This window comes from Gekko japonicus, unplaced genomic scaffold (assembly GCF_001447785.1).
Source record: "Gekko japonicus isolate JY-2015 unplaced genomic scaffold, Gekko_japonicus_V1.1 scaffold484, whole genome shotgun sequence".
In the NCBI taxonomy this organism is placed as follows: Eukaryota; Metazoa; Chordata; class Lepidosauria; order Squamata; family Gekkonidae; genus Gekko; species Gekko japonicus.
The window spans coordinates 622396-649685 of record NW_015168059.1 but is presented as its reverse complement, the minus strand read 5'-3'; the positions used below and the strand labels follow the sequence as shown (position 1 = coordinate 649685).

The 27290-nt window shown below is 44.6% G+C and overlaps 1 protein-coding gene across 1 annotated transcript in view; it reads left to right on the top strand.

The window, feature by feature from the left end:
- The window catches only part of ADK (adenosine kinase), a 333994-nt gene that overhangs the window by 83916 nt on the left and 222788 nt on the right, over nt 1-27290 (top strand). The window contains exon 4 of the mRNA XM_015414519.1: nt 2910-2988. Coding sequence (XP_015270005.1) covers nt 2910-2988 — 79 coding nt within the window. The remainder of the gene's footprint in view (nt 1-2909; nt 2989-27290) is intronic.

The following is a 27290-nucleotide window of genomic DNA, read 5'->3' as shown; positions in this document are numbered from 1 at the left end:
CTGATAGGGATTGTCCCCCACCCTGTGTTTCTGTGGCCATAGATTAGGTATGAGAATCAAGTGTAAGCCGCTCAGAGACCCCTTAGCGGGGGTTCGAGCGGGGTAATAAATCGAATAATAAATAAATAAATAAAATAAAAATAAATAAAGATTGTATTAGGTTGGCTGATCACCAGAAGTTTCATGGTTTGGGATTAAATTGCAGTCTAAAAGGAGCTGAAACCTGATTTGATGAAGATATCTAATTATATTAGATTTATATCAGAGTTTGAGATTATCTCTAATTTTTTCCCAGGGAATCTGCTGGACGAAAAATAGTGAAATAAATATATTTACCTTCATCTAGCTTGATAGGGGCCAGTGCATGCAAATTCTTTTAAGCAAACTGTATTGGAATGAACTTCAGCATTAAGGAATATTGTATATGTTCCTTCACAGGAGCAACTTAAGAGCCACTACAGACGAGCAGTTTATCATGTGGGGTAGGATAGAGGGTATTTTTTGGCATGCGTGTGTTTGTTTTTGTGTGCTTATGTATATTAATAAAATATATGGTATCTTTTCTAAAACTCTGCATTCTTGCGTACGTAAAGTCTGTCCCCTTCACCAAGTGCTCAGGGTTCCCACATTTTGTGTGTCGCTGGACTAGGCCTTGTGGAGAAACATTCTTCACAGTGTAGATTTCATGGTTCGAGTTTTCTTGTAAGTAATTGTAAGGTCCTCCATGTTTTTAACTCATGGTATTCAGCTTTCATAATATCAAGTGTTTCGATACCTTGAAATATTTCTGTTGTAGTTTTCAGGGCACATTTTTGCTATATTTTTCATTTATGTATCATGATTGGGTGATGTCCTTACAGAGGAATGATATTTTGACATCTCTGAAATTATGTTTGCTCATATATTCGGTTGGTTGTTATCAATGTATGTATAAATTTGATCTGTATGTCAGTCTTTCTGCGATTCCTTCCCTCAATTTTCCTCCCTTGGTGTAGAAATCAAATCCTAAACATTTTTAAACTGTTTCCTCATGGAAGATCATTGGTGAAACAAGTACGTGTTTGTTTTTTACAAACCCTTAAGTGTTTACTTCATATTCTGAGAATCTGCATGATAATATCTGCAAGATGAACTATGTAAAGCCCTTAGGTCAAATCATTCATAGCTGTGGGGTTGGTTGTTGTCATCAGTATGCAGATGATACCCAGCTCTAGATATCCTCAGGGCTATTTTTGGGCAGGAACGCACAGGAACGGCGTTCCAGCTGGCTCCTGAGTTGGCCATGCCCAGCAGGAATTCATTAGCATAATAGGCCACACCCAGCAGCAGAAACTCATTAGGATTGGCTACATTAGGGGTGTGTGGCCTAACATGCAAAGAAGTTCCTGCTACAAAAAGCCCAGGGTTTTGACAACAAAGTAAACAGAATAAGAAGCAAAAGGTGAGTGTGGTAATACGGGGGTGTGGCCTAATATGCTAATGAGCTGTGATATCAGGGGTGTGGCTTAATATGCTAATGAGTTTCTGCTGTTGGGTGTGGCCTATTGTGCTAATGAGTTCCTGCTGGGCTTTTTCTACAAAAAAAAAGCCCTGGATATCCTTATCAGAGTTCCTTGGTGATGCAGTAGAGGCCCTAAATCACCGCCTGGCTGAGTGAACAAACTGAAACTAAACCTGATGATGGTTGAGAAGGTGGGATCTTGAAGGGCATTGTGCTCTCCACTTCTGATGGCGTTCAGCTGACCCTTGCTGACTCCGCCACGAGCCTTGTGGTTATGCTGGATCCAGCTTTATTACTGGAGAAGCACAAGTTAGGGCAACTGCAAAAAAGCCTTTCTGCCACCTCAGCCTAGCCCGAAAGATGGCTGCTTGCCTTGATACGCCCGATCTGGTCACCTGGATCCACGTCACAGTAATATCAAGACTAGACTACTGTAATGCACTGTGCATCAGTCTCCCCTCAACGGAAGCTCCATTTGGCTCAGTTATCTGTTGGGAACAAGACACAGCACACGTATTACTCCCTTTCTAGAGTTGCTCCGCTGGCTGCCCACCAGCTACTGGGCTCAGTTTAAGGTATCATCTGTCACATGCAATTTTTCTCATATCCTTGGACTCTCATATCGGCAAGACCACCTCTCCCCCTGTGCTCTGCCACAGCCGCTTCACTCCTCTGAGTGAGGTCTTCTGCAGGTGCCAACCTGTGAATGGGCAAAACCGACAGCTGCCCGTGCACCCGGCCTCCATTGTGGCCCCCTCTGCATGGAACGGCCTACCTGAGGCGGTCTGGAAGGCTCCCGCTCTCCTCCCGGCTTCCCACAAACTGTGCAGAACTGGGGGAGATACTGACTGGGACTTGTGGTCTTTATTGCTGCTTAGTAAGTAGGATCCCATGATGTAATCCCTGTACTGCTTAATGTATTGCGTCAACACTTAGGCTATGGTCCTGTTTTCTGTAGTGGCTCCAGTCTTCCAATATCCTAATGCATTCGTTATTGAATATCCCATCCTGCTGATTGTACTGACTCATTCTTACTCCATGTAAGAAAGGTGTACTATGAATAGTGTAAATAAAACCCAAATCCAATCATTGGGCTGGGGTGAGGGGTTGAGTGAGCCGTGTTCTTGGAAGAGGGATGAAATGGTAATAAAAATGTTGTTCTTTGTTCTTTGTCAGTTCGACCCTTTATGTATATATAGATACTGAAAATGCATGATACTTCACAGTTTCTCTTTTGTGAAACTAGCACCTTGTAAAAATCAACTTGTGATTCCTGAATTTCCTGTTAAACTATTATTGCATCTGCTTCTGAGCTGAATGCTCACATCTGTGTAGTGTGAAAAATCACAAAATATAACTACTTTTTTTCTCTCCCTTCCCATTTCTTTCCCCCTGTGACTCCTTACAGATTTGAAGAACTTGTGAAAAAATTCAAAGTAGAATATCATGCCGGTGGATCTACTCTGAATTCCGTTAAAGTGGCCCAGGTTGGTTGGTTTGTTAAAATAAACGGAAAGGTATTTGGCTTTGGTACACCCCCCCCCCCCCCCGAAATTGCTTATCTTGTGACATGGGAGCATTGGTCATAAGAGAGTGTGATGTGTTCTGCTGTTTGTGCAAAGAACTGAACACTCATAAAATTGCTGCTTAAATCAAGGCATCCATCCAGGTTCTCAGGGAGAGATGTGATACTCATGTATCTTGTATCCCACTGGAAGTTCTTCAGTATGGTCGGTGTGCATTATAGCCAAAACCTGGGGGAAAATGTATAATTTACAAATAAGAAATGTTAATTTGTGTGCAAAGTGTGTGTGTGTATGTGTGTAAACAAGGGCAATTGTCAGCTGCTTGAGTCCATGCCGATGATATTAGCTGGCAATAAACAGACATAGAAACACATGCATCTCCCTCATATTGAATCAGAACCATCAAACTCAGGATTATCTACTCTAACTGGCAGTGGCTTTCTGGGGCCTTAGAGGTCTTTTTTTTACCAACAGATCCTTTTAGCTGCAGATGCCAGGGACTACACTTGGGACCTTCCTCATGCCAAGTAGATGTTCTGCCACTCTCCATAACGGTTCCCCAACAGTTTTACATTCCAGAAGAGTTGCAGTATTAGGCTGTTGTTGAAAATAACAGTGTCTCTCCTTATTTGTGCTATTTTTCAGTAGTGAAAGACATTAAAGTTTGACTCTTGTAGAAAATATTTCTAGCCAGGGAACTGATCAGGTAGTTGCATTTGGAGGGCCAAGGGATATTTGAAATTATTAGATTAATGAAGCCTATATAAATCTAAAGCAGTGTAAAAATACCAGCAGCAAAACAGTAAACAGCAGCACTAAAAAAAGTAACAGTAGCAAGGGTAGGTATTAAAACCAGTATAAGAGGCAGGTTAATCGTGGTGAGAAGAAAAGTCGATCTCAGTAAAAGGCCTGGGGGAAAGGAGGAACCTTCTCGTACTTCCAAAAGCTTAACGAGAGGGCTGGGAGGAGAGGTGCCCACTCCGTAGTGGCTGGCCACTCTGTTTCAGAAGGTGAACGCACAGAACTGTAACAGATGGATCCTTTGGGAACAGGCAGTCCTTGGAAATGACCACCTCAAATTGTACCCAGAAGGGAGCTGGCAGGCCATGTAGTTGTTTCCAAAACAGCAGGATAGGTTTCCTGTAATGCAAGTCCAGTCTCAATATCACCGTTGTTGTACTTTGTACTGGCTGAAGCAGAAGGTTCATGCCTTCTTTGCAGTTGTATGTGCTGCATGTCCTGATTGAGGGCACGGTAAAGGTCAGTGCCGGCTCAAAAATGGTCATGTCAGTTGTATATACCTGTTTTCCCCACCAGCTGTCAGCAGAGCGAAACTGCAGGAGAGCTTCCCGAGAGGGAATGGACAGTAATTGATACAATGATCATAAAGAGATGCATTAGAATTGACCTGAACTTCTCGGGAGTAAAGAGGTCTCCATTGTCAGAGCATCGTTGCTCTTAAAACGTTAGGGCAGAAAGCCCTATAGGGAGTTGGTGCTTTACAAGATTTGACTAAAAGGTCTGCCCGTTTCTGAGATCTGGACCACTTGGGAAATGGGCTAATGTTGACTTGAAAGCAGTACTGCAGAGTGCACCAAGCTTCAGTGTAAAATTCTAGGGAAATGTTCATGATTTGTCACTGTATTGTTAGCATATAAACCACATCACATGGAAGGCAGCTCCTGTAATTAGAGTGCTTAGAGCTAGTGAAAGTTTAGATTGAAGGAAATTAGGGCTGCAGAGACACATATAGAAGAGGGTGGAGATTCTTGATAGTGAGGAAGCTTGAAGAGTTTGAGGTAGTAGTACAGAGAAAATGAAAATAAACCAATTAGGAGCAAATGAGCAGGATAATTTCCTGACAGAGAAGAAACAAAGCAACAAGAGTTACATTTCTGAGGAGCAGACTGAAACAGAGTTGCTAAAGCTGGTCTAGGATCATTGCTTAATAGAGAAAATAATGCATGGTCTGTTGTCAGACCCTTGATGGGTAAGAAGGTGAAGAAAACCTCAGAGTTCCGCTGACTGTCAGGCAGATGGAACTGATGATCAGCAAAAGAGGCTATCTGGAGATTTCTGGGAAGCAGTTCTGGTTTGAGGGGGACTGGACAGAGTCAGAATATGAACATATCGAGAGCAAATGTCACAGAAATATTCAAATGAAATAATGTCATGGGAGTCTTTCAAAATACCAGAAGCTGAGAAGAAGGCTACCCATTTCAGATTATAAGAAGGCCCAAAAGCCAGCATGGAATTTCTCACCAGATTCATATGTCTTAAACTCAGTTTTTCCTCTTAAACCTTCCTCCACCCCATATCTTTCTGTATCAGTTGTCCGTGTGACTCTGAGAGAGGGTTAACTAGGAGTGTAGTTTGGATTGCACCTTTTACTTGTTTGTGTAGCATAAGCTGTTTCCTGTTGGTTCCCATTGTTGGTTCCCTCTCTGTAATAGTGTGTAAATCCATCCCTTCCTATTAATGCAGGGTGTCCAGAACTGCCCTCAGTGCACCTAGCATTCGCCAGTTTGGTGTAGTGGTTAAGTGCGTGGACTCTAATCTGGGAGAACTAGGTTTGATTCCCCACACCTCCACTTGCAGCTGATGGATGCCCTTGGGCAAGAGCTGTTCTCTCAAGGGCAGTTCTCAGGAGAGCTCTCTCAGTCCCACCTACCTCACAGGGTGCCTGTTGTGGGGAGGGGAAGGGAAAGGAGTTTGTAAGATGCTCTGAGACTCTTGAGTGAAGGGTGGGGTGTAAATCCAATCTCCTCCTCCTTCCTTTCCTCCTCCTCCTCCTATTTTATTTATACAAGTCCTTCTGCAGATAACACAAATAAGAATGCTTTTGTAATTCTTCTATACGAATGTTCAGAGTGCTGTATTCCACTTTTTGTATTCAGAAAAGCCACACAGTACAAAGCTCCTGAGTGTGTCAAACAGCAAATGGGAGAGTGCATGTAGAATTGCACATTCATCTTTGTATAATTAAAAAAGAAAGAATGAGAGTGTTTCAGTGGCTTTTTTTAAAAAAAATGTGTGGACTGTTCTGCACAAAGAAGTTTTTTTTAATGTAGAGAAATAGACTGGTTTGGGCAGACAGATAAATGATGACTACTTGTCTGTAGAAGAAATAAAAAATGACTACTTGTCTGTAGAAGAAATAAAATCCACATGCAATACTTCATCATGCTATATTCAGTTGCTATGTTTGCTTTACATGTTTGGTAGCCAAGGGTAGTACACGGGTATGTCTGGCTTTTAACTGTCACACATGTCATGCCATGTGTATGTTCTGTTTCATTTTAAAAGTCACGTATTTGGTACTTTAAGTTTTACTTCTCAATATTTTTGTATTGGAAAAAATGATTTGCAATGTAACCATGTTTTAGCTCTATGCTACTTTTAGGATTATCTCTAGCAGGAGCGCCAACTTATTTTTCCTAATAGGAACAGTTTATGAACATAAGTGATATCGGGCGCTTTCACACGTGTTAAATAATGCAGTTTAAATCCACCCCAGTGACTGTTTGCAAGTGGATGTTGCCATTTCACACAGTAAAATCCAGCTGCAAAGGGCACTGAAAGTGGATTGAAAGTGCAGGAAGATGTTCCCTGCCCTGGGTGGCCCAGGCCAGCCCAATCCCCATCAGATCTTGGAAACTAAGCAGGGTTGGCTTGGATGGGAGATCAGCAAGGGAGAAGTCCAGGGTGGCTGTGGAGAGGTAAGCAACGAGAGACCACCTCTGACCATCTCTTGCCTTGTAGCTGTAACTGGACGGCACTTCATGCGGACACACAAAGTTGTAGCATAATCCTGATGGCATGATAACTGTTGCCATATCCTATGATTGTACTAAGTCAAGGTAAAGGTTTCCCTTGCTCGAAAGCCAGTTGAATCCGACTCTAGGGATGCGGTGCTCATCTCTGTTCCCAAGCCGATGTCCGAAGATGTTTCCGTGGTCATGTGGCCGGCATGACTAGACGCCGAGGCGCACGGAACGCTGTTACCCTCTCACTGAAGCGGTACCTATTTATCCACTTGCAATTTCTTGCTTTCGAACTGCTAGGTTGGCAGGAGCTGGGGCCAGAGACTATTTTACTATAAAAATCACAAAAAAGTGTATTTACCCATGATGTTCACATTTCTTTCTCATGCACTGAAATCTGCGCCACATTCCTGCCATCTTGTCAGGTTTCATAGGCCAGGCCATCCTTTTTCCTCTCCAGGCAATGTCTGGGAGCCATTCCTACAGAAAACAACCTCTCTTTATCTGCCTTGAAGTTCTTGCTTGCTGTGATAACTGGCTTATTATCAAAGGATTCCAGGTCTTTATGTTGTGCAGATATGGGGAAGATCTCTTATCATGCTGCTGTTGCTGCTTGTAAATTGTGTAAGGTAAAACGTTGTCTGAATAAGTTAAAATTGTCTGGGCCAGTAGCAGTGATCTGTAACTGTAACTCCGCAGAATGCTAGTCTAGAGGATTTCCTACCAGATCTGCTTTCCCTATATCCCTGCTGGCATTTTCCTTCTCCTTGACATATGAGGCTGCTCTCGCGTTAGACCATTGGGCCACCAAGCCTGCTATGGCTTGCATCTGCTGTCCTCAGCTTCCCAGGGTCTCCAGCACAGGGTTAGAGTGGTCAGCTGACTGGAAAACAGGGCTGGCACCTCATTTATTGTTTCTCAAAGTCTCTTTTTTCATAGTCTCTGAGCATGCCTACAGGATCTTGTTCCTGTACAGAGGATTCTTTGGGAGTTCAGCTGTGAGCCTTTTGCTCCATTCTTCTTGGCGCCCTGCAGCAGAAGCCTCCAGGTGTAGTGTTTCCTGTTGGCTTCTGCGCAAGGCTTTCCAAGCCTCAGGTCTTGTAGCTGGCAGGTGCACAGGCAGGTGGGCAGCAGTGCCTAGGGCAAAGGGGGTAGCCAGCCAAGTCGGGCAGGGAGCCCCCCCCCATCCTCCCCCGCGGTCCTGAAATCTGTCAGGGTCAAGTACTTGTCCCCAGAGCCATCCCCTGTTACCAGAGTAGCACTTAGCAGCACTAGCTTTGTGGTCTGAGATCCTCTAATGAGGTTGAACCTGGGATTTCTTCATGTAAAACTATATGGCCTCTGCTGCTTTGTATTCCAGGGTTTGAAATCACAAAGGGTAATTTAAAAATGATTATTTTATAACGTTGAACTGCAGGCTGTGGAAGGTCAGTAGTTCAGCAGTTCGAGACCCGAGTTGCCGCACAACGGAGTGAGCTCCCATCTCTAGTTCCAGCGCCTGCCAACCCAGCAGTTCGAAAGCAAGTAATGGCAAGTGGATAAATAGGTGCCGCTTTGATGGGAAGGTAACAGTGTTCCATGTGCCTTGGTGTTTAGTCATGCCGGCCACATGACCACGGAAACGTCTTCGGACAGCGCTGGCTCCTCGACTTTGAAATGGAGATGAGCACCGCAACCCTAGAGTCGGACTCGACTGGCTTTCGAGCAGGGGAACCTTTACCTTTACCTTTTTACTGCAGGCCAGCGGACACTTTACAAATAAGCAAGGCAAGGCAAGGCAAGGGTTAAGAGAGGACCAAGGCCCAGAGAAGGGAGGGACAGTGCTGGGTTTGGTCGCAGTGGTGGAGCCCCAGGGATAACAAGGAAGGTGTTGGGAGAGATGGGGGGGGGGAAGGCAGGCTAGCTGGGGAAAGCTGAGAAGGGAGGAAAAGGAGCTGGGGGAAGATGAGGCCGCCACAGCTGGGCAGGCCCGGTTGAGCTGCCCCTTGGCAGAGGCACAGCGCAGCCCCCTGGGGTTTTGGAGGGGCAAAGCGGGTGGGTGGCAGGATCTGAGCTTGGGCGGATCCCTGTGTGGACTTCGCTCACTGCAATCATGAGACACTTAATGAGCACCGTTGTGTTTGCGTGAGGCGCTTATGGTGTCACAGTGGGCCATTGATTTCAGTGGGATTAACGCTGTTCCAAGTATATGCAGGACAGCGACCTTATTATTTTGTTTCCTCCCCAGTTTTGATGCCTGTATGAAACCAGAATGTGCTTAGACGCAAAACTACTGACAAATGTAAACCTCTTTTTGAATGAAAGTCAAATTCTCTTGGCACGAAATTCCCTCTGCGGATTGGAAATACTCTGCGAAGTCTTCTACAGATCCGGTATTGTAATAGATTTCGTTAGGAATAGATGTACTAATCATCTGTACCAGAAGCGTTGGCTTAGAGAATGATACATAATACGGTTTTCGCGGCCAGCTTTATTTCTGTGTTTTACATATCGATAGTCTGGAGGCAGAATGCGGGTGTAGTTTTTCATTGTTGGCACGAGTACGAATAGTTAGTGCACCTTGATGGGGCAATGTGTGGTTTGCTCAAGAGGAAAATGTGCCCTTGTGTGTATGAGGCATGACTGGAGTGAGGATTTTTGTTTTACCCTTGCCTCCGATTCTTGTCTTGCAGGCCGGGGGCGGGGGGGGGGGTTAAGTGTCCCACTCTTAATTCATGTGTTTCCTCTCTTTGAAACTGACATGGAACAAAGATGAGTAATTATTGGTAAACATTTCCTTTGTGCATCTGGTTGGCATAGTACTGTAGTGGGGGGAAATTCCTGGGTAGCGCTGGAGTGACTGTTTTTCCTTTGAATCAGAGTGGAGGGTTTATATTCCTAAATCACAGCAAGGCTTACACTATATTCCTTCCTTGTACTAGCCTCATTGGCTGTGCCTCTGGGAAGTAATCAAAACATTTTACAATCCTGAATTACTATGAATGCGTCTGTGTGGTGGCGGGGGAAATGTAACTAGTAAAATAAAATGATGTTGTGAACCAGTACAACATTAAATTACTTCAAAATTATGTTTGTAATACTCCCTTGTATTGCCAGTAACTCAACATGAAACTCAGCTTTGTTTTATATTGTTTGTCTGTTTGCACAATAGTAGCACAACTGGTTGTTTATTGTTAATACATTAATTCCTTTTAAGGAGGGTTTTTTTGGAGGGGGTTGTGTGCTTTTTTCATTTAATCGTTGTTTTTTTTAAGTATTTGAAGACTAGAAGTATTTCAGCCCAGAAGCAGAAATAATACAGAAACTTGACCTGATTTGGATTTCTTTTAAGGATTAACAGGGGCTTTTTGCATGCATAAAACTGCATGTGTAAAAATCAGTACAATATGGCAACTTTATAACTTTTTGTATTAGCTTTGCTGATTTATGTGTTAATACAGATATGTAAGGATACACATCCCCGTGACTACAAAAACATCCATCTCATAGTTTTTTCTGTTTAGTGTTTCTTTCCTTTTATTTATGTAAACTTAGACACAAACATTAAAATTACAAATGTTAAATACATAACAAGCATTTAAAAAGAAACAAGTCCTTCCCCTTCCAAATAAAACAAGAAGAAAACTCCGTTAAACTACGGTCACTGTTTTTAATAGTAAACTGGCAGGCCCTTGTGGGGACATTGGAAGCTGCACTGCACTGTGGATCAGCCTTCATGCTAGTAAGGGATCTCTGTATACTGGGGAGACTCACCAGGTATGCTAAAACACATTATTTTGTTAATTAAAAGAGAACCCCTCTAATAATGCCTGAAGAGGGCTAAAAAATCCACAAAAGGGAGGGAATGTTGAGCAGCTGAGTTAGTTTCAGAGTGTAGCTGTCAGAATCCTGGTTAAATCAGTTCCCAACACCATTCACTTCAAAGAAAGATAAGTTTATTGAGACATTGATAGATACCCGACTGGACACAACCTCTGTTAGAACTGAAAATGAAGGCGTGAAGATTGCAGGTATATTGTGTTCAAGCAAAGGCAGTAAAGATCAGGACCCAATCACCCTGCAGCATTTGCCTGCCAGAAATAACAGTCGACTACCCCCCCCCCACACACACACACACACTAAGCACCTACCCTTCTACAGAAATAAAGCAGAACAACAGATCTCTGCGGACACAGTGTCTGGCACATCAAAGCATTTAGGAAAGCGAAAGCATTTCGGTTTTCACACCCCTCTCCCCCTCCTCCTTCCTCTATGGCAGGCGAACCATAACATGCATAGTGAGCCCAGGGGTCGTTTTAGAAAAAGAGCTAGGGGAACTCATTAGCATAACTCATTAGCATATGCCACAACCCCTGACATCAGGGGCCCAGCGGTGGACCTGCAAGGCCGGCGGGAGTGCGAGAAAGCCCCGCCAAGGCCCTCCCTGGCCCCAGGCAGGCAGGGGTGGGGAGAGGCGGGGAGGAAGCAACTTACCCTCCCTCTTCTCCTGCCTCCTCCTGGCTGAATGAGGGCCGGAAGCGGGGTGGCCAGAAGCAGGGGGTGGGGCTTCGTCGTGTGCCCCGCCCCCCGCGATCCCCCCCGAATCGACCTCTGAGTGAGCCTGGCAGTAGCTGTGTTAGTCTGCAGTAGAACAGCTAGAGACCAGGAAGATTTTAGGCATAGGAGCATGCAAGAGTCAAAGCTCACTTCATCAGGCACCTTTGGCTCTCAAAAGTGTGTTCCTTGAAAATCTTGTTGGTCCCTAAGGTGCTACTGGACTCAAAGCTGGCTTACGCAACTGAGCGCCAGCCAATGGGGAGGGAGGAGAGAGGAATCCATCTGCTCCAGCCTGTGGGATTCCAGATAGCCCACCACCACCACCACCACCCTCACGGTCCCCTTATTTACACGCTCCTTAAGTTCATCCACAGTAGGCTGTTTCTGTAATGGGAAATCAGTTCCTGTGGCTCCCAAAGACCAAGCAATCACTTCAGTTTGTAAACTGAACATTCAGTTTATGATACACAGTTAATTTTACTAGAAAGATCAACTCCCTTCTTTTTAAAATCCAACTCTCTGTTGAAGGGCTTGTCTGTACTTTCCTGTATTTAGCGAACACTAATCTTGTAGCTGCTGTCATATGTAATACTAAATTGTAACATTTCCCAGGCAAAACATTCATAGTAAAATTGAGCACAAAAATGTCGAGGTCTGAAGGCTGTTGAAGGCTTACCAGGTCTAAAGTTGGTCCTTTACCACTGTTGGCTGGTCCTGTTGCAGAACCGTCACAGACAAAAAAGATTAGCTTTTATCTCCATGGTTTCTACATTCTTGCTGTTTTCTGATGGGATAAATGTTGCTGTGTCCATATTGAAGCCTTCTAATATTCAGACTCACTGAATGTTCATTTTAAACAAAATAGTATTCCTCTGTAAAAATCTCATTTTCAAGCTTCTTCTGTCATTTTAGTGTAAATGATGTTGCATTCAAGATCTAACAGACTGCAATATATATTTTAAAGCATTCTTTTGGGAATTAACTAATTTTGGCCTTGGCCCATTTTCCATGAGCCATATTAATTTTTTAAGTTTTCAGGGTTTCTTATTTTAAATGCCAAATTTTCTAATTATTGCTACCACAGAACGAAATACTAACCACTTCACAGTTCTCATAATATTCTTGAAGCTATGAAAAAAGTGCTATATTATATAAAGAAGAAGAAGAAGAGATTGGATTTATACCACGCCCTTCACTACGCAAAGGTGTCTCAGAGCCGCTTACAATCTCCTTTCCCTCCCCCTCCCCCTCCCCCCAACAGACACCCTGTGAGGTCGGTGGGGCCTGAGAGAGCTCTGACAGAAACTGCCTTTTCTAAATGCCTTTTTTATCTCCTTCCTTACTTAAGCCAGGAGACTGGCCTGTGCATTATCCCCTGAGAGATCCGTGGCAGAGGTTCCCTCCACTGGATTTTCTTGTTGGTACTCTTGGGTGGAGGAACCGGCAGGCAAATTGGTAAGAATGATATCAGAGACCACACTCCCTGGGGGCTGAGAAGAGGAAAGTCCTGCCTTGGCAGCTGCTTCCTCATCAAAGGGTCACCCTGTAAAAGTGAAAATGAAAGCTTTCTTCACTGGGGAGCTCCCCCTCCTCGTCTTTCCTTAAAAGGGTTACAGGCCTTACTGGGAGTTGCCAGATGGCCTGCGGGGCTTGGGCTCACACCAGGTTCTGCAGCAGCCCTCCAACTGCACGTGGCTCCCAAAGCGGACTGCCACTGATCGAGTCCTTGGGCGGCAAGGGGAAAAATTCCCAGCCCGAAGGCAGAGGCTCTCTAGAGGAAGCAGAGGATAAGGGAAGGCTCCTGGCTGCTGCTCCCAGTTCCTCCATCCGCTTGGAAAGCAGAAAGTGCATGGAGGGAGGGAGGGAGAGGGATGGGAGAACCCTTTCCATTCCTTTGCAAGCTATCCAAGCCCGGAGGAGAAATACTCCCAAGTAGAATTGAGCCCAAAGGCTACGAGAAAACAAGAAAACAAAATAAAAAAGAGTCAAGTACCCCGGAAATTGCGGCACCCAGTAGAGGTCTGCTGATAGTGTCCTGCTGCCTCAGGCGAAGCTGAAGAACTGCAGTTCTGGGAGGTCAGCCCCTCCCCTTTGGGAATTACAAAGCTAGTGACCCTGCCAACGAAGAGAAGGAGCTACACTCCCAGAAGTAAGGACTGCCCCATTCCGGACCCCTGGGGAACTTCTAAGCTGTGGACCTGATCTTTCAAAGAGAGTGCAAGGCAGGCTTTCCAGGTAGCCCACCAGCTTTCCCAACCAGAGTCACTTTCATTTTGTCACATTGAGCTTAACCTAATCCATAAGAACATAAGAGATGCCAATATTGGATCAGGCCAAAGGCCCATCCAGTCCAACACTCTGTATCACACAGTGGCCAGAAATACCAGGTGCCATCAGGAGGTCCACCAGTGGGGCCAGGACATTAGAAGCCCTCCCACTGTTGACCCCCCCTCCCAAGCACCAAGAAGGCAGAGCATCACTTGCCCCAGAGTCCCTATCTATACCTTGTGGCTAATAGCCACTGATGGACCTCTGCTCCAGATGCTTATCTAATTCCCTTTGGAATCCACCCTCATCCAATCCAAAATCTTCACTTTTGTGCTTGAGAGGGAGAGAAGAACCCATGTGAACATGTAAAGCTTCATGGAAAACTTGTGTCCGTACACTGATTGTAACTTACTGGATCTATGCACTCCACCCCATCCATCCACACCAGATGTTTCCTAGACCCTGGTTTAATGTTTTACATGCCCTCCCCTTCCTCCTTTCCTCTAAGAATACAAAAAAAAAGGTGTTTGTAGTTATTGCTGCACTCTTTTCAGCCAAGCATGGTGCATTCCCACCAAGAGAAGAGAGGGGCCGTGTGCATCAGTCTCAGCTGGGTGGAGTTGGTGGCATCTGACCCAGTGAAGGCAGTTCAAGCACAGTGCAGAACTGTGGCATATTTTAACTGTGCTCAGTGTGTGGAATGTTGGGCCTCACGTATGGTCACTGAATCCTGGCCTCAGTTCCTGGATTCAGGTCTCTCGCTCTTCCCCAGCCTGCTTAACGTTGGATGCCAGTGACATGAGGCTGTGGAAATGGTGTTCAGGACTCCTGAGATGTGCCTTTTAGATATGTCTTGGAGACACAGGATGTGGCTTCTCTCAGCAGCGTGCGCAGCAGACATGCATGAAACATGAGACATGTAGAAATGAGGGTTAACTTGCTCCACCGGATTTCTCACAAACTGCCCAAAATTGTGTCTCATAGGGGACCGCAGACTAAGTCTACGGGTAGCTGTGCCATGCCAGCACTCCAGCCTTTAAATAAACAGTTGGTTTTAAAACATGATCTTAGCCTGGAAACTGTCGTTTTAAGCTGTCTGTGGTCTGTTTTTATTATCTAACATAACACTAAGTTTGTATGCTAGGCTGGGGCTTTTTTAATGCTGGATTTTAATTAATAACTTTTAATTTCAGAGGGGGTGGGGTAAGCTGCTGGAGGCACATACCTGGAGAGGTGGCAGAAAGTGTTCTAAACAAACAGATTAACTTTCCAAGAGGTTCACAATTCTAGTTCTCACCAGTCCGTGCACCACTGTCATGTACTGTGGCAAGCGCTACCTTTGATGGAAGAGACACACATCCAGACACATTGAATATTTGTTACCAGAATGATTAGGAGAGCCTGTGCAGTTACCATGAGAGATTATCCATGGCCTACTGTGTAAACTTTTAGCAATTGCACATCACATGAGAAAGCAACACCTGGCTCTAAAGAGAACCTTTCCCCCTATATTTATGTCTGGATGTGTGTTGTTTTACAATACTAATATTGACCACTGAGGAAGGCACTAAGGGACCAAAACGCGTATGGTCTACTGGTCATAAGATATACCCATCAATTGTATATGTAAAACTATCAGCTCTGTGTGTGTAAAAAGTTTTACGAGTCTGATATTTGGATCATTTCTTTTAACCTATTTTATCTTTTACTAATGTGTACACCGTAATAAGGAGCTGCGGTGGCTCAAGTGGTTAAGACGCTGAACTGCAGGCTATGGAAGGTCGGTAGATTAGCAGTTCGAGACTCGGGTTGCCACATGACGGAGTGAGCTCCCATCTCTAGTTCCAGCTCCTGCCAACATAGCTGTTCGAAAGCAAGAAATTGCAAGTGGATAAATAGGTACCACTTCAGTGGGAAGGGAACAGCGTTCTGTGTGCCTTGGTGTTTAGTCCTGCTGGCCACACGACCACGGAAACGTCTTCGGACAGCGCTGGCTCTTCGGCTTTGAAACGGAGATGAGCACCGCAACCCTAGAGTCGGATTCGACTGGCTTTCGAGCAAGGGAACCTTGACCTTGACACCGTAATAAATTTTTGTATTTTATAATAACTTATTTTGTTAGCTTGACCCTCATATATCACAGCCCTACCTTTGTCCGGATGACTTTGTGTCCTGCCGTTCCTGCTCCATCAGTGGCATAGGGCAGCAGCACCTCTTCCACGCAAATGTCCTGCGCTGACCCGAATTCTTCTCTCTGCTTCTTTTGCCAGTATTTGCTGAGACTTCCGAATGCCTTTCCCCAAGGTCGTCTTTCCCGGCTCCCTCCTGATCGTGGCTGCTTAGCTTTTGGTTGTTCCTGGCCTATTGAGTCAATAACTACACTTTGTGTGTTGGGAAAGTGGCAGAGTTTTGGGTGTGTAGCGACGCAGTCAGTGCGACTATCACTCAGCATTGCTGTTCCGCCTTCCCACTGCAGCTCCACCAACACGTTTGCTGTCTTTGATGCCCTCTTACTTTTTGTTCCACCGTGTGCAGTTTTCACTCCCGTTTATTTGGCAGATTTGCCCTCTGACAAGCCATTCTGTAATTCTCCTACTGCCAGTAAGGGCAAGTAACTGCTGATCTGTACAAGGAAAAGGCCTTCCAGTCCGTAGGACACGTGAGTGTTTCCATTGTCTTAGAAGAAGGATGCTGCTGGAAAAGCCTGGCTGTGTTCTGAGTCCCAAGGACAGGCGCATGCATTAATCAGAATCCACAATAGACTCTTGGGCTTAGTTATGAAAATGAAGTGAGACCTTGCACTTGACTCTTGCAGCGTGATTGACAGTGGGTTGTGTGCACAACCAATGTGTGATTGCAGATTAGAGCAGCTCCAGGCCTCCTTGTACCGTCTTGCAACCAATACATGATCTTGACATGGAGCCGTTTGTTTGATTAATATGTTTTGAGCAATGTTTTCCTTTTCTTCTGAGCTTTGTGTCAGGTAGAGGTCTGGTAGGTCAGAAACAAAGGATGCTTTTATCATTGCCACCTTGCCTCAACTTGTTTGAGCGATGAATTATGTAAATCTACCATCTGAAAATGAACAGAATTTTTTTCTTTTTCATTCAGATCAAGAATTCATTTTATGTGTTAGCATTAGTAGTCTACTAAGTAATTCTTTTTAAAAGGTTTTGGTAGAGTGCCTTAAAACTTGTTAACCAATAAACACAGGGTGTTTTTTTTTTTTTTTTTTTTTAAAATCAGAATACGAAATAGCTGCAATTTTACACAATCCAATTCTAACATCAGAACAGTATTCATGACTACAGAGGCAGGAAAGCAAATATTATTATCTGGGGCAATCGTGTATGTGCCCTGGTCTGGATGACCCGGGCGGACCTGGTCCCGGAAGCCAAGCGGGGTCAGCCCAGGCCAGTGTGCTTGGAGACTGCCAAGGAAGCCCAGGCAGGGTCACAGCACAGAGGCAGGCCATGGGCAAACCCCCTCTGAATGTCTCTTGCCTTGGAAAGCCAGTTTGGTGTAGTGGTTGAGTGCGCGGACTCTAATCTGGGAGAACCGGGTTTGATTCCCCACTCCTCCACTTGTACCTGGCTGGATGACCTTGGACAAGTCATAGTTCTGACAAGAGCTGTCCTTGAAAAAGAGCAGTTTCTGCCAGAGCTCTCTCAGCCCCACCTACCTCACAGGGTGCCTGTTATGGGGAGGGGAAGGGAAAGGAGTTTGTCAGCCGCTCTGAGACTCCTTTGGGTAGTGAAGGGCGGGGTACCAATCCAATCTCCTCCTCCTCCTCCTTGGAAACCCCTTGAGGAGCTGCCATAAGTTGGCTGCGACGCAACAGGACTTTTACCACTGCCATCTTGTATGTAATAGCATAATTATTTTCAAATAATTTCCATTTGTAGAAAAATATAAATCATTAGACAGCAGTTGGCATTTTGTAGTAGAATATTTTGAAAAATATTAAAATGGGTGTGGCTTGTAGTTGTTAAGTAAGGCAACACAATTGTTTTTGTATGAGCAAAATGTATCCAGAGTACTGAAGTGGTGGGTGCTACAAGCATGGACGGCTTCAAAAGGGAATTAGATAAGCATATGGAGCAGAGGTCCATCAGTGGCTATTAGCCACAAGGTATAGCTAGGGGCTCTGGGGCAAGTGATGCTCTGTCTTCTTGGTGCTTGGGGGGGTCAACAGTGGGAGGGCTTCTAATGTCCTGGCCCCACTGCTGGACCTCCTGATGGCACTGGTATTTCTGGCCACTGTGTGACACAGAGTGTTGGACTGGATGGGCCTTTGGCCTGATCCAACATTGGCGTCTCTTATGTTCTTATGTTCTTATGTTCTTAATGAGAAGCATTCTTGCCTTGCTATAGTTGCTTCTGTCCTAATAGCCATGGAAGTTAGCATCTGATTCAGATTTGGAAAATAATTTGGTTTTAGAACCCTGCACAGCTTACAGAAATGAAGAGGAAAGTCTTGCTGAATCTGACTGAGCAAATTGTGTAGGAAGAGAGAAGAACTCACACATGCATGCAAGGCTTTTCATGTTATTACTGTTGTGGTTCCAACCTTCCTCTGCGGCTGCTTCTCTCAGCCAAATGCCGCTTGGCCTCACGTCTGTTATCGAGTCGTGGCACTTAAACGGACAGGACTGCAGTGCTCTGAGTCTTGAAAACCAAGCTGGCTGGCCACAAAATGCCAGGTAGCAAGGTTATATCATCATTGTATATTATAATAGCAAAGTGTGGCCCCTTCTAAGGATACTTGGATGGATTGTTGGGGCACCATCTTACACAGTAGACTGTTAAGTTTCTAATTTGTAATATGTGGATCTTAAAATTGTGATATGCTAATGTTATTGTATATTTAACTGTTGGAAGCCGCCCTGAGCCCTGCTTGGCAGGGAAAGGAGTGGGATATAAGCTGCATAAATAAATACTTAAATCCAGAGATTGGAGCAGTTGTATGGACAAGGCGGATTTTTCAACAAACCAGAAAAATGCCTCAGGCTTGCAGAAAAATCTGAACTCTAAAAGTAAATTGGGTAGTTAAGAAAAACCCCAAACCAATAAAAGAATCCCCTGTAGCTTTAATAAACAGATGCCCTCAGAGTCTGTTGCTAGGCAACCACAACAGTTTGGCCAGCATTCTAGATTTGGTTTTTGTTAGTAAAAGGCATGGGGAGGGGCCAGGTGAGGCAGCAACCACTGGGCAACTTGATACCACCCGAACTGCATGACTCACTCAGTTCGGTCTGTTTGCTACTATTCCAACAGCAGCTGCCCCACAAAAGCCAGTGCAGTGTAGTGGTTACAGCAGAGATGTCCGTGTTGGGGACCCCTGGGTTATATGGTTGCCAACAATCTGTAGAAAAGGAAGTCCCACCCGTTTAATGGAGGCTTAATGGGATATTATTGACCAGACCAGGTGATGTTTACCACCATGCCATGAAAAGCTTCACCTGCCAGTTTCTACCCTCTGTTAGAAGGTCATTTCTCTCTAGGTTGTTGGCAACCTTAGTTGGTTAATATGTTATCTTTATTATTATACTGATAGTAAAATGTATGCCCTGTAAGCAAGCATTGCTAGGCCACCAACAGATAAGGAAGGGGTGTCTGTAGACTCAGAATTCCTCAGGTGTGCAGGAAAATGTTGATTTGTACATTAACGGGATGGTTCCCATCCCACTGCCTGATGAGCATTGCTCTTGCTCTCAGAATGTTGAGCGGTCCAAAACCGAGCGATGGAAAAATGGCCTCTTAAGAACTTATATAAAATCTTATTTATTTATTTATTTATTTAGTGCCCCACCCTTCCTGCCGAAGCAGGCTCAGGGCAGCTTACATAAAATATAAAACATTACATAAAGTGCTAGTACAGATCATGACAATGACGAGGCATTACTAGCAGCAGCGTAATATGAGTACAGTCAGTTGACATTTTAATCCAGGTCATATCAGTAGAGCGCAGGCTGTCGATGATGGTATTAGTATGGGGGCCAGGGCCTTCGTTTGTTAAGTGCAGCTCACTAGTCAAAGGCCAGGTGGGGAAAGGTGGTCCGTTCAGCGAGAGAGTTGGTTTGGAAGAAATTGCAAAATCATTTATTTCCCACACCCCAGGATTCCTTTTGCGGTCCCAAGCTGGTTACCTTTAACAGCGAACCATGGTTGAGTGCCTATTGCAGTGGTAGTAAACTGGATCCACCTGCATACGTATGCTTGGGGGACTTCCTAGGCATGCTGAAATATACCGTTTTTTAAAGAAGGAAGACCCTTCAGAAAAAGACTGGTGAGGACTGATCTGTATACGTTGCCCCACAGAATACTGAAAGCATTTGGGAGTCAGTTAAAAAAGGTAGATGGGAAAAATCAGTCTGCTCAGATCTCAAAGAGTTCCTGGAGGGGAGATTTTGGGGGGATTCCTCACTAGTCGATCTCCCCTTCCTGCATGGGTCTCCATCCTGTAATGCTTCAGATAACGATTTAGTATAATGGCTTGATGTGGCTCAGAGGTTTCATAGCCACTTCACACTATAAAGTGGAATTGTCTAGTGCTGTGGTGATGTCAGTGCTGAAGCATTCTTGTGTAGGCAGCTTCCTGTCATCAAAATACACATAAGATCAGGGGGTCCCCAAACTTTTTGAGCTTGTGGACGCCTTCGAAATTCTGACACAGGGCGGTGGGTGCAACCAGAAAATGGCTGCCTCAGGAGATGAAACCAACCAAAAAAATGCCAGGGGGCGAAGTTATGCATAACTCTAACAGTAACTCTTAAACGTTTCAGGCAGAAATTCTTTTTAACATGATGGCTTTTAAAATGAACACACTTATAAAATATTTTCTTGGAATACACACAACATACTTAGATGTTTGTGCCCTGCTCCAATTTAGAAAAATCAGCATGGCCTGTCCGTCCGAAGCCCTGAAGGGCAAACGCCACCCCTGGCCCCTCAGCCACTCTCTAGAAATAGTTGGCGGGCACAGAAGTGCCCACAGGCACCATGGTAGGGACTCTTGCATGAGAGGACGCCCCGCATAAGAAGCACATTGAACTTCCTGGGCCCCCAGAGCTCCCCTTGAGCAGATTGAGAGCTGAGTGTAGGGACGCATTCAGTCCAGCGGCCTTTTCCTTTGGTGCCATTTCCTCCTGGTTTCCCCTTGACTAGAGTTAGGCAGCTCGTTGGCTTCAATGTGATCTGTGATGGAGGTTAGCCAAGGTTCTAAGAAGAAAAAAGGGGGAAAAGACTGAACCTAAACCTAGAATTCAGAACCTAAAAAGGTTAGTCAAGAATAGAAGAGGGCGAAAACAACAATGACGCCCTCAATTTCACAATGGCATAAGAAATTGTGGGATTTAGACATTATGGCAAAACTCTCGGATAATCTTACGCGACTTGACAAGATTCCCACTCCCTCATCTTTTTTTCTATCTGGTTTCCGATATTAGAATATTTAAAACAATTTGAAGACACTCCTAAAGAAATTGATGCCTTACACCTCTGGTAATCAATATACTTCTACTAAAGTTTTGCAACTGTTCATAAGACTACTTACCTATACTTTCTAAGGATCAAGTATTCAAAATCTTTTACACTAAGTTGGTTTTCTTTTTGATATTTAAGGTTCTACTTATGTAATTTGCATGGTTCACCACTTACTGTTTCTAACTGTTCACTGTTATGCGTATAAACACTACTTGTAACTGTTTTGCTCTACTATACTACGTTTATACACTTTTATGTCAATTGTACTGCATATATTAATAAAAATATATTGTATATTAAAAAAAAGAATAGAAGAGGGCCAACTCTAAAAATCTAATTATAAAACATACAAAAATATACATGTAAAGGCCGAAACGCGTTAGGTCTATCTCATTAGCCCTTGTATGTTTTTATATTTGTATATGAGGTAGGAATGGGCCCTTGTTTGTTATTTTAATTTATGTTGAATATATACATGTATATTTTTGTATGTTTTATAATTAGATTTTTAGAGTTGGCCCTCTTCTATTCTTGACTAACCTTTTTAGGTTAGCCAAGGTTCCCCATAAAATGATGTTCAGTAACTGTCAATTGTGCTCCATTAAATATATAATATGTTATATTGTCAGGATATCTTGACATATCAGCCAGTATTTAAATTTGTGTCAAGCAGTCTCACAGCCTGAAATGCTACAGTTTGGATCTGAGCAGCAGGGTGTGTGTGTGTGTGTGGGGGGGGATACTTTGTAAGCTGTAACCATTTTTGTATTTGTATTTTCTTGGTTTCTGATTCTGGCTATTTTGTAAGTTCTTAATGTGTAACTGTTTTAAAATTTAGTATTCCCCCCCCCTTTCCCCAGATTTGTCCAGTCTTTAGTGTTCTGAAATCTGAATAACGTTTGTATGTAATGTGATCTTTCTGTCTTGGTTTAAAATATTTCAGGATTAATAACTTCCATATGGGTTACCTGCCTTAAATGGGCATTGTCAGAAAGAGCATTTTTGGTGGGGGAGGGGGGGTACTTCTTTTGGAAAGAGGTTAATACTGATGTGTTTCTGTTTTTACAGAGCTTTTAGTACCACTATCGCTTATTAAATCCCAGGCATTATTACAATGGCTAATGGGTTAAAAAGGAAATTAAATACATTTCTTGGATTAAAGGTTGCTACTTTTGGCTTTCAGCAAAGGAAAACATCCAAATGCTGAAGTTATCAGGTTGTGGGTCGTATTTAATCACCACAACAGTTAGAACCACATTGTTTATATGTGTCAGTAGAACCTTCTAAAAATTTAGAATGCTGCTTCAGAACAGGAATGTTAACAAATATAGCTTGGAAGGCAAAGTACTTTCCTTGGCTTGCCTGCAAGAAAAACTTGAGCCTCTTGCCATACTGCTGGCTTTGCTGATCAGTCATACACAGACCGATGCTGCCAAGGGGCCAATTTTTACTGATACCTACTCTGAGAAATCAGCGGTCTGAGTGCTGACTTGCCTGTCTCTGCATTCCTGGGGTTTACTGATTTATTTCCTGTGTCCCCAATGTGTCCGTGGGTGCCCTGGTGCCTGTCAACACCTTTCCTAGGGCCCACCAAGTGTTTCTAGAAAGTGGGTGGGGCTGAGTGGGGCTTTTGCACGGCAAGGCTTCTGACTGGCCATTGGAGATCTGATTGGCTGTTCAGACTTTAAAAACAATGTTTCTTTGACAGTAGCTGCCACCACAGCACCTGAATCTTCACTGTGTGAGTAAATGTAAGCTGCAGCAGCCATTTTTGTGGTTGGCTCCACCTCCTGTGGCAGCCATTTTGTGACTACACCTACCACACAGTATCAGAATTTCAGAGGTGCCCCCAGGCTCCAAAAGGTTGTGGACCCCTGATTTATTTCATGTCTTTCTACCCAGTGGGGACCCAAAGTGGCTTACTTAGCTCTCCTCTCTTCCATGTTATCCCCACAACAATCCTGTGAGGTAGGTTAGGTTAAAGCTGAGTGTGTGACTGGCCCAAGGCCACCCAGTGAGCTTCCATGGTAGAGTCGTGTGTATGTGTGGGTGGGGGTTCTAAGCTCCTACCTCTGAAATTTGCAGTAAAGATATATTAAAGGATCAGGCATAAGGTGTATTGGCAATGTACATTGCGTCTCTGCATGAATGTTTTGGAAATAATGGCCACTGAGCTATATATGTGTAGAAAGTGTAATACTGAAAATCTACGTATGTTTTGCCACATAAAAGCTCTGTAAGCAGGGATCTTTTTAAAAACCCTGCTAAGATGTTATGTGAAAAATTCACATGATTTTAAAAAAATTATTGTGACATATTCTGCATCTGTGCTCTCTTCAGGAATCACATTAAAAGTAGTCTCATACAGGAAAATGTTGCTTTGCAGGGGTCATTTCGTACAAAAAGAGCTAGGGGAACTCATTAGCATATGCCACACCCCCTGACATCAGGGGCCCGGCGGTGGACCTGCAAGGCCAGCGGGAGTGCAAGGAAGCCCCGCCAAGGCCCTCCCTGGCCCCAGGCAGTCAGGGGTGGGGAGAGGCGGGGAGGAAGCAACTTACCCTCCCTCTTCTCCTGCCTCCTCCTGGCTGAATGAGGGCCGGAAGCGGGGCGGCCGGAAGCAGGCTTCGTCATGTGCCCCGCCCCCTGCACCCCACCCGGGGGAACTGCGTTCCCCCGCGTTCCCCCCCCGAAATGACCTCTGTTGCTTTGAAAGATAATCAACAGGTAATCAACTTGGGTTAGCAAACAGAGTGGCAAGACCTTGTAAGACGTTGTGGCAGTGTGGGTAACCTTCAAGTCCTCTAGCAAGCAGCCTGTCAAGGTTTTAAAGACTCTTGAGACCTTCTTAATTGGTTACTTCTCTTTGAAAGATCACATGGTGTGGGGGGGGGGCGCAAGGCAGTGCATCTTCCACAGTGAAGCCTAATCCAGAGGATGAATTTAGCTTCTCTGCAGTCTGATGAAGGGGAGCTTAGATGCCCAGAAGCCTCTGCACTGAAAATCTTGTTGGTCTCTGAAGTCAAATCTACCTGCCATCTCCCTATTCCCCTTCAGTTATATTCTGTTTTCTAAGTAGCCCAACCATCCCACTGGCTAGTTTTCTGTTTCTGATATATTTAAAGAAACGTTAAAAGGTTGGATCCCGCAAACTGAGCAGAAGGCTGTTGTGGAAATAGGCTTTCTTCGTGGCCTCTGTGCTTTGATCCTGCAGAAAGTCATGATCTGAAGCTTCTGGAGACTCATAGAATCATAGGCTGCCGTCATACGTACTAAAAGAATCCACTTTCAATCTGCTTTCAGTGCACTTTCCAAATGGATTTTACTGTGTGAACTGGAAAAATGCAGTTGGAAAGTACATTGAAAGTGGATTATATAGTGTGTGTGACCGCAGCTACAGAATCACAGAGTTGGAAGGGGCCAGCCAGGCCATCTAGTCCAACCCCCCTGCTAAGTGCAGGATAAGCCCAGAGCGTCCCTGACAACTGTTCGTCCAGCCGCTGCTGAAAGACTGCCAGGGAGGGGGAGCTCATCACCTCCCCAGGCAGCTGATTCCACAGCTGAACAACTCTTACTATAAAATAGTTTTCCCTTGGATCCAGCCGGTACCTTCCCACTCTTAATTTAAACCCATTATGGCCAGTCCTCTCCTCTGCTGCCAACAGGAACAGCTCCCTGCCCTCCTCTAAGGGACAGCCCTTCAAATGCTTCAAGAGAGCAATCATGCCCCCCCCCTTGACCTCCTCTTCTCCAGGCTAAACATTCCCAAGTCCTTCAGCCGTTCCTCATAGGGCTTGGTCTCCAGGCCCCCCATCATCCTCATCACTCTCCTCGGCACCTGCTCCATTCTGTTCACAGCCTTTTTGAAGGGAGGCCTCCAGAACGGCACACAAGACTCCAGGTGTGGCCTGGCCAATGCCGTGTACAACAGGACTACAACATCTTGCGATCTGGATGTTATACCTCTAAGTTTAAGTTCTTATTTTTCGCATGGACTCCATCTGCTCCCTTACAACATGCATGCTGGGAGACAGGATACGTGCCTCATCCTGCTCAGTTGTGGTTTTTTTGGCCAGGCAGCAGTCATATTGGAAATTCCTTCTTTCCTTCCGTCTTTCTGGAAAATCAGCTTCTTGACCTAAGTGTCCCTTCCTTCATTTTGGACCCAGATTGTTTCTGATCTACATTCTTTCCTCTTACCCTTTGGTTCCTTTTACCAGTCGGGCGTTCTTTATGTGATTTTCACCTGGGCTGGTCTTGTTGCACTTCTGTGTCCACCCTTGGCTTGTTTTCAGCGTTGAACAATTTCACGGACTTGGACTTGCCAGAGCCTGCTTCCGAAAGGAGAAGGGGGTAGAAACCCAGGAAGCTCTTTGGGTAAGCAGAAGTGCATTTTGGTTATGCAAGAAGCCATTTGGATTTCATACCAGTCATGGAGGAAAAATCAGGAAATGCTATAAACTTAGCAGGAGAAAGCCAGACAATCGTATAAAGAATAGTATTAGATTTGGAGTGCTTAAGGGGTTCTGTGCACATTAGAAAATGTCAAGTGCAGTGCACTTGTATGTAAGATCGAGGTATGTAGCAGGGGAAATGTATTAGTATCTATGTCATATGGCACAAAGAGGGCCAGGTGAAGCCACTATCCAAAGGGGGGGGAACCAATTTAACCCACATGGGTGTCAGGTTCAATAGAGCAGTTGCAGTCCACAACAATTCATAAGAGTAGATTGCTTTATTACAAGTCACTATTGATACACTTTCATGATCATTGTCAGGAATGAAACTCAAAGCCAAGCATGTACAGATATAGACCGGGGGGCGGGGGGGCGGGAAGGGTTAAGCCAAGGAATACAGTTTGCGCTCAGCAGGAATTCGAGCAGGAGAAAACCAAGGCGGGAGATAGCCTTTCAGCCGTTTGGTTCACACCAGTCAGATTGGGAACAGCCCCATCAACAGTTCTCACAGTCTTATCTACTACAAAGGCAGCAAAACATTCCAAGGTCAAAATAAGACTGAAGACGCACAGGGCGGATGAGAACAGAGAACCCCCCCCCCCAATCATACAGCAGGCAGGTTACACAGAGCATACCCAGAATCCAAATGGCAGTTTACTGACATCCGGTTACAGGATAAGCAATAAGGATGGTGTGGCAGATCGTGTCCCAGGCATCTTTCTAGCTTCTAGCTTTCTAGCTTGAAAAGCTGCTCCAGGAATGTTTGGTTGAGAGCAGGGAAAGGGGAAGTGGGTGCTTAACCCTTTCTTCTGTTTCCCCATGCCAAATTGTCCCACCCAGCAGTGTCCCCCGTTCCCCTCTGTGGGGTTTCAGGAGAGCCAGTGTGGTGTCATGGTTAGACCTGGGTTCGAATCCCCATTCTGTCATGGAAGATTGTAGGGTGACCTTGGGCCAGTCACACACACGCAGCCTAACCTACCTCATAGGTTTGTTGTGAGGATAGAATAGGAGAGGAGAATGGTGTAAGCTGCTTGGGGTCCCCATTGTGGAGAAAGGCAGGCTATGAATAAAATGAGTAAAAAATAAAAAGAAATAAAAGCTTTACTAGACATCATGAAGTAAATAAATTAAAAAGGTACAGGTTTATTTGTCTTATCCTTGGCCTTGAGCAGATATTATGCAAATGCTTTTGGCTGGAAAGGGACATGCAGAAAGTGGCCAAGAACCAACTAGGGAGGCTGAGCGGAAAGTTGCCGGCATATTACCAATGAGGCTCTTTAAGTGTAGCCCTCTGTTTCCTCCTCCCCGCACTGTGCTGCTGACACCCTAATTTGCTAACATGTTTCATCCATTCATGCAGTGCCTGAAGCACGCCTTGAGTGCCTGAAGCTACTTTGTTTTAACTAGCATTTGTATTCCTTCCATGCAATATTGCAAAAATAAATTTGCATTTGCTGTCACTTTATCATCTTGACAGCCTCTTAATCTGCACCTTCCCTCTGCCTCTGTGGAGAATAAATAAATGAAATTACATGTTGTTGTACTTGTGAAATCATGTAATGATATCATTAACATATTAGTAGAGTAGTTAGCAAAAGAATTATGTAATGCAGTGCTTCTGGGTTTGGTTTTTGGGTGTTTTTTTTTTTTTTTTAAAGCCTCTTAGGGAGCAATGGCATTTTTAAAGCTTGATAGTGTTTGTTGACTTTGGGCTTTGGAGTTAAACATATTGAAGTTCAGTATGCCCCTGCCT